The 14,759-nt window shown below is 39.0% G+C and overlaps 1 protein-coding gene and 1 pseudogene across 13 annotated transcripts in view; one reads left to right on the top strand and one right to left on the bottom strand.

The window, feature by feature from the left end:
- LOC132432777 (cytidine monophosphate-N-acetylneuraminic acid hydroxylase) overlaps positions 1-14,759 on the top strand; it is a 100,557-nt gene that overhangs the window by 66,267 nt on the left and 19,531 nt on the right. For all 13 annotated transcript variants that reach the window (XM_060023530.1, XM_060023539.1, XM_060023537.1 and 10 more), the window contains 4 exons: positions 5,373-5,520; positions 5,850-5,931; positions 6,706-6,843; positions 9,219-9,354. In XM_060023530.1, the coding sequence (XP_059879513.1) occupies positions 5,373-5,520; positions 5,850-5,931; positions 6,706-6,843; positions 9,219-9,354 (504 nt within the window). The remainder of the gene's footprint in view (positions 1-5,372; positions 5,521-5,849; positions 5,932-6,705; positions 6,844-9,218; positions 9,355-14,759) is intronic.
- LOC132432779 (tissue alpha-L-fucosidase pseudogene) lies at positions 39-5,377 on the bottom strand (annotated as a pseudogene).

The raw sequence follows: 14,759 nt of genomic DNA, 5'->3' as shown, positions 1-14,759 counted from the left end.
TTATACCACTGGGAATGCGGAAGGAGCTATTGTGGGAAGGAGGACAGGGGTTAATAACCCTCCACCCTCTCACTTCCCACCCTCAGGGTACTTGGTGAAAGTCTAGGTTTAAGGATTATTTTTTTTTTTGCGGTACGCAGGCCTCTCACTGCTGTGGCCTCTTCCGTTGCGGAGCACAGGCTCCGGACGCGGGCTCAGCGGCCATGGTTCATGGGCCCAGCCGCTCCGCGGCATGCGGGATCTGCCTGGACCGGGGCATAGTCCCCTGCATTGGCAGGCGGACTCTCAACCACTGTGCCACCAGGAAAGCCCCCCTTTTTTAGTTCAACATTTATGGTAGGAATCAGCACACGTTTCCTATAAAGGGCCAGGGTGTAACTATTTTCGGCTTCACAAGCCATATGGTTGGTGTTGCAGTGACACAGTTCTGCTGTTGTGGCACCAAAGCAGCCATGAACGGCCCTGAATCAGCCTGATTGTCTTCTAATAAACCTTATTTATGGACGACGACATGCGAATACCATAAAATTTTAATGTGTCACCAAATAGGATTGCCCTTCTGATTTCCTTTTCAACCACTTAAAAGGGTAGAAGGTTTTCCTAGCTTACAGCAGCAGGTCGCTGTGGTTTGCCAACTCCTGATTCGTAGCATTTCAACAACACTGAGCTCGCAGCTTTTGAACCCTGAGTCTACTTCGTCCTTCATTGAAACCAGAGCCATGTGATACTAAGGATAGGAACTGAAACTTCCTTAACCCCAGCAATCAGAAAGGAGGAAGAGGAACTTGGATTTACAAAACCACACACATTTGTGAATGAACTGTTACCAGAAGAGGCAGGGTCATATTCCCAATCCCTTGGTGTCATTTCAGGGTCCTGTTTGTTCATGCTTATTCAGAAGTTTGTGTCACGACTGCTGGGCTGCCAGTGTAAACATCTAGCAGTGCCCACAGTGTTCTAAAATGAAGCAACTCCACCGTATTTTTTTCTGTGACTTTATATGACAAAATTCACATGAAGGACATACTTTGATCGAAATGTCCATGGTGAGGGAAAATATGTTGTTTGCTGGACCCTTGATTTTTCTTTTGAAAGCATATGAGATCTCTAAGGCACGAGTATGTTCTCTCTTTTTTTTAAGGAAACGGTTTAAAAACAAATGATTAACTGCTTTAGTAACAAATTACCTGCAACACACTTAAAAATTGAACATCACCCACGGGGATATTGTGGTGCCACAATTAAAAATCGACTTGTCCACCGCACAACACCTTTGTTCCATACAAGCCTCTGGAATCAAACACATACAACTGCAGAATTACGAGAGGCCTGGGTTCATGCATTGTATAATAACAGTATTGTGTGGTACTAATTTCATATAGCCTGTATAGAGAGAACAGTATCACATAAACCATGTGATTGCTTTATAGTACCTGTTACAAGATGCCATTGCCTAAGGTCCTGATGAGGGACATTCCATGGGAAAGTCCTGAATTTTAGGGAAGATAAGAACTTTTCAAGTCACTTAGCCCAGTTATTTCTCAACCACTGTCCTGAAAACCAGTTTCATTTCAATTTCAGGGAATTGTGTGGGCAAAGTTGCCAGGCATTAGACACTGGTCCTCTCCTGTAGTATCACAGTGCATTGGTTGTGTAGTGTACTGTGAATAGTTTATTATGGAAAGTTACCGAAACTTATAGTTTTCACTCCTTTGAGTTTATTTCTCTGATATAGAATAGACCCTTACTTTTTGACTCTTACCTAGTCAACTAATAAACACCAAAGTCATTTGTCCCCAGTCCTCTTGTCTGACCTTGATTTACTGAATAAAACCTCCTTTATTTACAAAAACAAGGGGGAAAGGCCAATGTGCTTTAGAAAAGTCTTTTTTTTTTTTGGTAGAAAATAATTTGATGTACAAATTTATTTATCTGATTGTATTAAAGAAAGCAGGACAGAATCACATTCATTTTCTTCCTAGTATCACTGTAAATAGACTGAATTTCAGAGCTCTTAGTTTGCTTTGGAAACTTCTAAAAAGCTGCCTGGTAGCAGCCTAGGAAGCATTTTCCTTCCCCTCCAGGATCTCCTGCTCCTGGGGGTAGGTGGGGGGAATTGGTCACCTTTGATGCTGAATAAATAGCATGTGGTGGATTTTGCCAAATCCTTTTCAGCTCCTCCTATAGGCAACAGGATGACTTGGCTTATTCTTGATCTGAAGTCATTTGAATAAACAAGCAGGTTATGAAACACAGAATGGAGTGAAGTTTCCATCGTAGATAATTCCCAAGGTTAGGATGAGCTTCACTGTTCAATCCCTTCTGCTGATCAGAGAGAGAGATGCTAGCAATGGATCTCAGATCTCTGATCCTGTGAGACATCAGCGTAACGTAATCCATTCCTTTTATTAAAATGCGTTGGAAAAGAGATGTCTGAGTAGACAAGAGTAGTTTATTACAGTGATGGTACTATAAAGGGAAAATCAGAGTGCAGGCAGTGTCCCTCTCTTGTTGAACTCCAGTGGTCACTCCATCCTGTCAGCTTTACAGTCCAAGCAAACTCAGTCGGAAGAGCAGAGGGTGGTAACTGGGACAGGTACATGAGGAGACCTTTACCTGGATTTGTGGACCACTTCATATCGTTCTCGATTCCCAGCTTTGTTCACTCTGTAGTCGAAGTAGTTATGGGGGATTTAAGGCTTAAGATTCCATCTTCTGGCCAGTGCAGGAAAATGGCATAAACAGCTGATCCTTTTGAGGTATACCACACAGAGGTCGTGTTTTTTTCAGATTGTAACCTCCATGGTTTGGAGGCATAGATAGCCTCCCCATTGATGCTCAGCCACTCCCCAACAGCAAGAAGCCTTTCTTGGAAGATGCGAGCAATCAGTCCATCTTTAGTTGGTCCAATGTTGAGAAGATAGTTGCCTCCCAAACTTACTGTCTGAATCAGTTCCGAAATGTTTTGAGATTCACTTGTGATGTCACCCATTGCCATGTTGTGACGATAGCCCCAGGACAGCTTGTCTGTTGAGGTGCACATCTCCCACTTGTGATCTGGCAAGGTCTCTGGCTTGAATTTATCTTGACAGTTGTAGTGTCATCCATGGCAACAGTAAATGACCTCATAGGCCATTTACTATGACCACATCCTCAACTGGCCTATCATTGTAGAGCAAGCAAGAAAATTTGTAGAGTTCCAATAAGTATCAGGACGTTCCCACTCTCCATCAGACCAAATCAAGTCAGGTTTGTACCTGTTTAAGGCTTGTAAGTAACAAGAGCTAGGATTCGAATACAAATCTGCCAGATGCCAGATCCTCTTCAGGGTCCGGCAGACCATGTTGCCCTTCTTCAAGGCCCTGCTAACGAGGTCATATAGCTCTGGCATTGTTTTCGCACGGACAAAATGCTGTGTTTTGAAGCCATTTTTCTTATCACATAGGTAGAGAGGATGGAACCATTCTAAGAGTGGGTGATAGAGTCCATAGCGTATGTTCCTCTTTCGGATGGCTGTTCCCAACTCACCAGCCAAATCACGATGGGGCCCCAGATCCTTAGAGTTCCAGTTCCGAGACGCAGGACTTGGCCAGTTTTTGAAGCCTTCATGATGCTTTGTTGTCAGGACTGCATACCTGCTGGTGTTGGAGGGTCTCCTGCAGAGGTGGGGGGTGGCTGTGACTCACCGTGAGGACAAGGACACTGACAGCAGAAGTTCTGGGCTAGAAAACAGTCTTTAGTCAAAGAAATGTGATTTATTATGTTAATATATGAGTATCGTAATGGATGATATTATTAATAGATGCCAGTAAGAATTGTCAACAATTTAAAAATTGCAAAGCAATAAACATCCATTTTAGAATAACTGATCCTAACTCCTAAAGTCCTTTAAAGTAGAAGATTTAGGTGGTTCACCCAGAGACTGAAGACGTGTTCAAAGAATCCTTGATTTTTTGAATCCTTTGTTTTTAGAGAAGAAAACCTACTGATTTTTTTCGTCTGGATTCTACTTATTTAATATAGTTCTGGAACTTGAATATTAGTGAAGTTAATAAGTGCTGATATGCTGATTTTGTTTATACTTTTCTTACTATTAAATATCTCATTTCACCTGACATTATACTCTATGCACAAGTCTGATTCTTAAACCAGATAGTACATTCATTAAAGTTGGAATTGCCTCCTTTTTTTTTTTGAACCTTTTATTTTATATTGGAGTATAGTTGATTAACAATGTTGTGCTAGTTTCAGGTGTACAGCAAAGTGACTCAGTTATACATATACATGTATCTATTCTTCTTCAAATTCTTTTCCCATTTAGGTTGATACATGATATTGAGCAGAGTTCCCTGTGCCGTACAGTAGGTCCTTGTTGGTTATCCATTTTAAATATAGCAGTGTGTACATGTCAATCTCAAATTGTCTTCTAATAGAAGAAGCACTAAGTTTAGGATCAGAAAACCTGAATTTGAATACCAATTTACTATCTGTTAGTCATGTATTTCTGAATATGTGTCCTCATTTATTAAAAGCAAACAAAAAATTAGAGGGTTTTTTGGTGAGAATCAAATAAAATAACGTGAAAGTGCCTAGCACCATGACTGATATATAATAGATCTCTAAACAGCCATTTATTTGTTTATTATTCATGTTTTACCATACCCCACAGTGGTATATAATTCTTTTATGTAATGAATTCTCAGAAATGAGAATTGACAATCTATGTAGGTACTAAAAAAATGCTTGGATGGTTAATGGTGGGTGTACTGAGTTGGGATTGCTACAAATGCTGAATGTCATTTTCCTCTATACTAGATTTTACTGTCTTGCCTACCTGCTAACCAACTCTCCTAAAGGACAAAGAACTCATTCTTTATACCACAGTGTGACTGTCAACCTTTGATGGTTGAAAAACTGTCTCCAGTGATGGGCAGTTCATAGGTTCTCCTTGTTTAATGGCCGAGACCTTTCTCTTATTGGGAGCTGCTAGTGGAGGGATGAGAAAAAATGAAGATCATGGAGACCTTCACCTACCAGAAACGTCTTCAGCAGGACTTTTCCACTCTGCAACTTCTGTTAGAACTACCCTTGCTCAAAGCAGCATCAGTGTGGAAGATGGAATTTGCACTCCTGGTTTGATATACACACTGTGGTATATGGTATGTTCTCACAATAAAGGGAAATCTCCTAGGAAACTCCCCTCATTGTTACAGTCAACCTTGAGAAAAAACTCTTCTTTTGGACTCTGCAGAGAGTCTGGTATTTCAGTACCTTCCTTCTTGGTCAACATGTTGGTGTAAGGAGCAGACTGTCTCTTATACTAGATGATTCTATTTTTTCACCTTTCAACCTTTGAATTCTTCTGATCCTAGTTACCCCACACTGAAGAAGGTTGCTGGAAGAAGACCAGATATTCCCATTTATGTCGGAAACACGGAAAGACCTGTCTTTTGGAATCTGAAGCGGAGTGGTGTCCAGTTGACTAATATCAATGTAGTGCCATTTGGAATATGGCAGCAGGTCAGACATCTGTGTTCTTTCCATACTTTTCAGTTATGCTTTCTGGGGTAAATTTTAGACGAGGTAATTGCTTTAAACACTAAGGAAACAATGGCCTACTTTTTCTGTACATAGTACTGTGTAAATACCTAGCACTGTGTAAATCTCTGTTTGAGCTAAAATAAAAGGTGGCTTTTCTCTCCATTTATCAATGGTATGATTCTACTGGATAATAAATCCAGTTCTGAATAAAAGGGATTTCTTTCCAGAAGAGATGACAGTTTCTTCAAATATTGAATTAAAAGCCAAACTGACATAAACTGTTGTTGGTTTTATTGTTAAAATTCCAGGTAGACAGAAATCTTCGATTCATGATCTTGATGGATGGCGTTCATCCTGAGATGGACACTTGCATTATCGTGGAATACAAAGGTATTTTCTTATTCTCATTAACAGTGAAAAGTGAAAAATATTCTTGGTAAGAAGGATAATAAGAGCTATCCAAAATTTCATCCTATGTTCATCTTCTTCTTCCATCTTCATTTTCCATAGAATATAATATATTCTATCCCTGTCTTAGGAAAAGGGGCTCTCATTCAGATAATCTTACAGAGAACAAATTAGCAGTAATGTGCTCGATGTAGTGACAGGCGCAAAGATTCTTTTTCATAAGGCAACACATATTCTATATTTCGCCTATAGTAACTTATTCAAAACTGCCTTTACTGAATAAGTGTTTTACTTTCATCTTGAAATACTATGATGTAACGTAATCATACACTTCTGCCTTTCATGTGAGAAGATGACTTTACGCCAACAATCATTGAATAGAATTTCCAAGGGGTTGAGAGATTTGTGTTGATTCGGTTACTCTTTCCCCTGCATCCTTTGGGCTCAACACCTGAAGATAGCCGGCCGAGGAAAGTAGTCTATCTACGATCCGGAGTGGAATCAAGCTAACTCTCCTCACCCAGAACCCACTAATCAGACAGGATGAGTTTATTCACTTGAAAGTTCAAAAGGTGCTATTGAAGAGTTTAGATGTTGAAATCTTACTCTCCCTTTTCCTTGGACATAAGCAACTCTTCTGTAATTGAATGAGTCAGATTATACAGACTTACATGGAAGAGTTTGTTGACCTGGGATTTCAAATTGTCGTTTTCAAGATTTCACCTTGAGTATTGATGCCACTTTACTTTTCCACAGGTCATAAAATACTCAATACAGTGGATTGCACCAGACCCAATGGGGGAAGGCTGCCTATGAAGGTTGATCTGATGATGAGTGATTTTGCCGGAGGGGCATCAGGCTTTCCGATGACTTTCAGTGGTGGAAAATTTACTGGTAATACTTTCTATCAAAGTGATGCCAAGGAGCATGCATGGCACTTTGCTAAATGCTGTGCGAATCAATACAAAAATTATTAAGACATGATCCTTCCCCACAAGACGCTTACAGTCTTCTTGGGAAACCAGACTTGCAAATCACAGATATACAAGCCAAAGTTTCCAGCTCAGAATATGCTGATGGAGCATGAAGGAAACACCTAGGAGATTAGGGAGCATCTCAGGAAAAGTCAAGAAAAAGAATCATTTGGATCAATTCGATTCCTGATGTAGACTGTAGAGCAGAACAGGAAGAGTCTGACATTGGTAGTCCAGGCTTAAATGCTCTTGGTATGTGGTTCAGAATAGGGTGTGGGCAACCCGAGGTGGGCACATCCCCTTGGACTTGTGGAATGCCCATACAGGGGAGGAATGAGGCAAAGGAAGCTCCTCTAAAGTATGGGGTTTCTGGGGGCCGGGGAAATAGTGGTCAAAGAGTACAAACTTCTAGTTATAAGATGAGTAAGTTCTGGGGATGTAACGTACAGCATGATGACTATAGTTAACAATACCGTGCTATATACTTAAAAGTTGCTAAGGGTAGGTCTTACATGTTCTCATCACACACACAAAATGGTAATATGTGAGGTGATGGAGGTTAACCAACCTTATCGTGGTAATCATTTAGACATACATGCATGTAATGAACCCATCCCGGTGTATACCTTAAACTTATGTAATATTATATATCAGTTATATCTCAAAGCTTGAAAAAAATGTGGGGTCCAAGGCAGAAGCTCTTCTGCTCTGGGTCTAAGGGTGGTGCTAGGGTTGGGATGGGGGAGGGCATGTAAATGGTATATTTTGTTCCTACTTTTGCTCAGTATGTAAGCATTGCTAGCATTGTAAGTTCTCAATATATGTCCACTTAATAAATTAATATTTTCTGTAAGCGATCTCTGTTTAGCAATGTGGCAGAAATGCCCTACTTGCAGTATGAGGAAAGCCTGTCCAGTTCCTTCCTTTCTTCTCTGAGTCTGTGGTCATTGCCTCCCAGAATGAGTCACCAGTGAGAGATAGAGGGGAGGTGCTATCTTTACGGGGTTAACAGTGTGACTGGGGAGGTGACATATACCTCCTAAAGGGTAGCCAGCATAACTCCGTTCTTATGTGAGTGTGTGCGCGCGCACGCACATACGTTTAAAAAGGTCTAGAATATACCAAAATGTTAATAGTGGTTATGTCTACCTTATGGATAACTTATTTTTTTCTGTATCCTTGTCTGTGTTTATCAGATTTTCACAGCAGTAACAGTAAGAGCAGTTCCCTGACATGGTACCCCCCATGCTCTGGGCCCTGCCTAATTTCAACTTCCTTTACTGCCTGTATCCCCATTGCTTGACAAGTGTCAGCCCATACTGGCCCGCTTTTTGTTCCTCAGACCCAATACACCAAGTCCATCTGTGCCCTGTACCTTTGTATGTGCTGTTTCCACTGCCTGGAGTGCTATTGCTTTTGACCTCCACGTGGTCGACAACTTCTATGTCTCTGTCTGTGTTCTATGATTCCAATGTCATCTTCACTAACTGCCCTAATATGCCCCTCCACCCCACACCTCATCACCCCAGCCACTCTCCATCCCATGGCCCTGTTTTACTTTCTTCCTAGCTCATCACTCTTTGAAATGAACTTATTTCCTTATTCCTTATTTGCTTCTTTCACTAGAATGAATGCTCCTTAAGAGCAGGGACCTGCTTTATCTTGTTCACCACTGTATTGTCAGTTCCTAGAACTACGTCTGGCACATAGTAGGTGCTCAATAAATATCAATCGAATGAACGAGCAAACGAACAAATGAACAACCTGTGAGGTAGGCAACATGATTCTATTTTACAGAGGAGAAAACAGACTTAAAGAGTTTAAGTGGTGGAGCTGCATTTTGATCCTAAGTCTTAACTGACTCCGACATCCACACCCTTGACCACTGTGCATCACCTGGGTGTAATGAACATGCTTTGCTTTTATAATCCATGAAGATAGCAAAGCCATTTCCATGTTAGTAGAGAGTTAAGCATTACAAGAATTACAGTGTCCTTAAAATGTGCATGCATGCAAGATACAACTACACATGCCACCCTGTTTATTCAGCTAGGGTCCAAATGAATTGCCATTAACAAGGAGAGGGTTCAGTGTCTCTGGTTGGTTTGGAAACATTTTCCTAGTAACCAACTGAAATTTGCAAAATAAAGCCACTAATGACAAGGAGCTTTGCTCTCTGTCTGCATTCGTTAGCTGTCAACTTTTATCTCCTGAAAGCCTTCTAATCTACTAGAACTCTTGTTTTTCTGTGATTTCTGAACAGAGGAAATTCTAATCCAAACCCTGTTATTCCAGAGGAATGGAAAGCCCAATTCATTAAAACAGAAAGGAAGAAACTCCTGAACTACAAGGCTCGGCTGGTGAAGGACCTACAACCCCGAATTTATTGCCCTTTTGCTGGGTACTTCGTGGAATCTCACCCATCAGACAAGTATGGCTGGATATTTTGCATAACATATTTACACACGAGTTAATGTATGCTGGGATGAATGATTTAGCTATGAATACAACATGAAATGAGAAAAAGTAATTAGTAGGAGTCTGGAGCTTATTTAACAAGCTGCCTGGGAACAGAGAGCCATGCTTGACAGCTAGAGTTAATTCAGATAGATTTTGTCCAAAAGGATCCTGGAAAGAATGAAGGCAACTGATATGTATTCAGTGTACACTAGGAATTGAACTGGGGCTTTTAATCATTTAGTCTTCCAATGACACTGTAAGGTAGGTGTTATTATACCTGTTTAAGTTAGGGAATCTGAAACTCAGAGGCTAAGGGACTTGCTTGAAGTCACCCCGCTGGAAACACTGGAGGTGAGAAATGCATCCTGGTATGCCTAGCTCTAAAGCTATTTTCTCTATACCACACTACCTCTCAGAATAGAGACTGTATCATCATCAAGTTATTTTCTCATTTTTGAGTATCTAAAAGGACTTCTCTTGCAGCAACATAACTTTTAGATCTTGTTTTTCAAGTGTAGTTTTGGAGGTCAATGAGTTTTCTTTGAGAATGTTTAAATGTTGAATTTTCACTTTAATGGTCAAATGAATGACAATCTTAATACTGGGTATTACACAAGATTTCATAAATGTGGATATTCACACTTATGGTTCTTTTTTGGTCACTTTGATACCAAGTCATCATTAAAGATTTAGCAGTTAACTTTTAATAATAAAATGTGTCTCAAACAGGAGAAACTTCAAATTTAAGAAACATTGTTTTTTTAGTTCAGCTTAACTACTGTTTTTAGATTGGATTGTCCTTCTTGGGACTCTGCTACTGTCAGGTGCCTGAGCTGGGGAAGTGCTTTTCCTTTTCTCTCAAAACATGGACCCTGTGATCCAAAATTTCCTATGAATTACTAAAGCCAAACTAAACATTTGCAAGATTGTTAGTGTCCTTTTGAGATTTGGAGTAGACCTGCTAGGGCCGAACAATGAGAACACTTATTATTTATATTGCAATCACGTTAACTATATAAATTAGTTTAGTATAAATAATATCATTTTGTTATTTAGTCCAAAAACAAGGCATGTCTTTTCATTTGTATAGGTTTTCTTTTGTGTCATTCAGCGGCATGTTAAAGTTTTCTTTATGTAAGACTCACACACTTCTGGTTATGTTTATTCCTAGTATTTTCACTTTTTCTTTTGGTTGCTATTGCAAATGCAGTCTTTTCTATAATTATATTTCCTAAGTAGTAGTTGTTTTAATTGTTTGGATAGTTTTCAGCTGATTCTCTTTAAATCATCTGCAAATAGTGGTAGTGATATCTCCTTTCATTACTTTATATGTCTGATTCATTGATGTTGTTTTATTGGATTATTTCAAGTAAAATATTCCTGACTTAAGAATGTTTATGCTCACTTAACTATGAAGGATGGAAGATGGAGTAGGTACAGTGAAATTAATGGAGGTAGACAGCAAATGAAGGACTTAGTGAACCAGGGAAGGGTTGTCTGTGTCAAGTGACAATGATACAGAACCAGGGGAATGAGCTACTCCAATATTACTAGAAGTTGATGGCCCTGGAAAACTTCCCTTCAACTTCCCACAAACCCTTCAGTTTTCTAGTTATCAGTGAATAGGTGTGTCTCACACTCAATCTTGATCTAGAGTGAAATGACAATCAGTTAATGCGACAAGAATAAACTTCTCAGTGCCTGCCAATGTAGACATGGCACAAAGGTTTCACTTAAATGCACTAAGATTCAGTGTAGTTAAGAACCAGTACGGCATAGACACCAAGCAATCAGAACAGATAACAGGTAGTGCTGGATCAGGTCCTGGAGGCTCTGCTCTCTCAAACTTTAATCCTTTAGTTGACTGAATTGAGAGAGAGCTAGGAGGCCCCAGGGGAGGGTCAGGTGCCTGGGACAGCAAAGAGGGCACTCAGGGAAGCAGCTTTGAACCAACTGGCATAGAACTATTTCAGTATTTTAGCAACTGTTATGCCTTCTGGCTGAACATCAGTCTGTCCTTAGAGCAGTGGAAAAAGGAGCAGAGAAGAGATTCTGCTGCCATTTCCAGCTCTCACATCATACTACGTGGAAATACCCAAGAACTAAGGGATTAGACTGTGGTGGTATTTTGCATACCACACTGCTTTGGACAGTGGTGAGCATCTGTGAAAAGATATAAAGAGAAAGCATGTCTAAGATAAATCCAGGAGAGTCTGTTTGAGAAGGTGAAAACAGTGGGTTGTTCTATCACTTTCATTTTCTTAGTTATGGGCCACTCAGGTAAAAAGTACAAAATCGAGAGCAATATTTGCCACATGACACTGTGGAGAGTATTAAAGTCAGGCCGGTGAGGAAGTATTATTGAACGTGAATTTTTACAGAAACTCAGAGAATTTCCTAAATTGGCTTCATGTTAAATGTTCCACGTCAAAGCATGTAGTCTGAATGCAGATAAGTTAAGCATCCTTTGAGATGATCTTACGGTCTAAGGTTTAACTAGAGAAGAGGAACCAGGCAAGATAATGGACATTTAAAGTGACTTAATCTATTACCTAAAATGTGAGAAGGAAATAATTTTTTGCATTGGACCCACAAAGGGTTCTCTGCCTGAGAGGTTAAAAGTGGAATTGTACCCCAGACTCAGGTGTATTAGAGAGGTAGAGAGATGGTCTGTATCTGTGGAAAAACAGAAATACAAGCAGAGGAAAGAATGCATTGTACATATGGAGAAATTCAAGTATGGATTTCTAGTCATAAACCATGGAGACTAGAAGGTAGTAAGATAGTATTTTTAAATTGCTTAAAGAAAAGAATGGTCAACATAGACTCTATATCCAGTGAAAATATCCTTCAGGAACGAGGGTAAAATAAAAACATTCCTAGATGAAGGAAAACTAAGGCAATTCATGATAAGAAGACCTACTTTAAAAGAAATGCTAAAGAAAGTTATTTAGATAAAAGGGAAATGACACTAGAGGGAAACTTCTGGAGGGACCACACTACCCAATTGTAAGACTTGCTATAAAGCTCCAGTAATCAAGACAGCATGATATTGATGAAGAAATAAACACATAGATTAATGGACTAGAGTCCAAAAACAGAGCCACCCAAATATAGCCATTTGATTTTTGACAAAGGTACAAAAACAATTCAGTGGAGAAAAGACAGTCTTTTCAATAAATGTTATTGAATGTTGAGCAATTAATTGGACATTCATATGCAAAAAATGAACCTCAATATAGTAGGCCCTGCACTATATACCAAAAAATAAGTCAAAATGGGTCATAGATCGAAATGTAAATGTAAAACTATGAAATTTTTAGAGGAAAATATAGGAGAAAATCTTCATGACCTTGGGTTAAGCAAAGACTTCTTAGATAGGACACCAAAAGCACAATCCATAAGCGAAAATTTTAATAACTTGGGCTTTATCAAAATTAAAATTTTTGCTCTGTGAAAGACACTGCTAAGAGAATAAAATGATAAACTACAGACCATGAGAAAAATTCGCAAATCATATATCTGATTAACAATTTGTATCTAGAATATATAATGAACTTTCAAAAATCAGTGTAAGGAAACAAAGAACTCAATAATAAATGGGCAAAACATTTTGAACAGATACTCCACCAAAGAAGATATATTGATGCAAATGAGCATAAGAAATGACGTGCCCATATCACTAGTCATTAGAGAATGCAGATTAAAGCCACAATGAAATAAGAATTAAAGTTAATAAAATTTTGAAAGGTTAACACTATCCAGTTATGGCAAAGATACAGAGCAATAGGACCTCTCCGACAGTGCTGTTGAGAATTCGAAATGATGCAGCCATCTGGAAAGCAGTACGGCTGTTGCTTTAAATACACATTTGTCATACGACCCAGAAATGCCATTCATGGCTCTTTACCCTAGAGAAACTAAACTTTTATTCACACAAAACTATACACAAATATTAATAGTAGTTCTAGTCATAATTACCAAATCAACTCAAATGTCCTTCAGCAGGTGAATGGACAAACTGTGGTATATCCACACCATGGAATACAATAGAAAATAAATAACTACTGATATACACACAACCTGGTTGAATCTCAAAGGAATCGTGCTAAGTGAAAGAAGTCGGTCTCAAAAGATTATATATTGTGATTCCACTTATATGACATTCTGAGAAAGGCAAAACTATTGGGATGGAGAAAAAGTTCAGTGGTTGCCAGAGGTTAGGCTGAAGGGAAGGGAGGGTTTGACTAAAAAGGGCCAACATGGGGGAGTTTTGAGAGAACAGAATATAGAGCAGAGAGAAGTGCTCTGTATCCTGATTTTAGTAGTAGCACAAATCTGTACATGTGTTAAAATTCATAGAGCTGTTCACCAAAAAAAATCCAAAAATTGGATCTAAGTAAATCTTAAAAACAACAACAAAAAAGCTAACAGTTATTCTTAACACCTCAGTCATGTTAATTAAAGCTACGTATTTATTTAGGTCATACTTGTGATACAACAAATATATATGCACATCTTATATAATACACAGCCCCTTGGAAAAACCAAAATATACAATTAATCCATTTGGTAGTATTTGAAGCATAGTTTTATTATTTTAAATGTTAAAGTCTTTTAGATGTTTTAATTTTGCTTTTATAAGATTCTGTCAATTGTATAGAGCATCTATTTGATCACGAAGTGACTCAGCCCCTAACATTAATGGTTGTTTTTATGAGCAAGTACCAGTACCGTCTGCTTCATTGCTGATCACTTTATGATCAGTGCCTGGAACATTTTGTGAACAAAGGTCAGGGACTGCCCACATGCAGACGGAATGCATGTGTCTTTCTACTCTGAGGGTACACTTACCTGTAAATTTGTTGGATAGTAAAGAAACTGATAGACTTATCAGTCCTTGAGATAAGTTTTTATGACAAAATCCTGTAAGTACTGGCCATAATTTCTCATCCATTGAGGGAGCAGAGTACAGTAGGGGAAATAGTGTACATGGAATTTAGGGTCTTTCCTACTACCACTTATTAGGACCAATATTTTTGACTTCTCTGGGCTTCATGTGACTCATCATTAAAACCTGACTCTTTTCACTGTGAAGTTCTTCTCTGTCCTCTGATGACATATCTATATGTGTCTAGTCACTTAATGTGTCCTTTTGCTGATATGTTTCCTTCTTTATTACCTTCTTGTTGCTATTACTTAGCTGTCTCTCATCTTCCAAATATTTCCAGAAAGATTGGCCTAAAGTTAAAATATAATTTATTTCGATCAGTGCTGTTCATCATTCATTCATTCATTTTTTGAGCAGCATGTGCTAGGTGCTGGAGAACTAGAGATGAAATGCCTGTCTTCAGCGTTGGAAGAGAAAAACAATAG

This window comes from Delphinus delphis, chromosome 10 (assembly GCF_949987515.2).
Source record: "Delphinus delphis chromosome 10, mDelDel1.2, whole genome shotgun sequence".
NCBI classification, from domain to species: Eukaryota; Metazoa; Chordata; class Mammalia; order Artiodactyla; family Delphinidae; genus Delphinus; species Delphinus delphis.
This window is presented reverse-complemented; position numbering and strand designations above follow the sequence as displayed.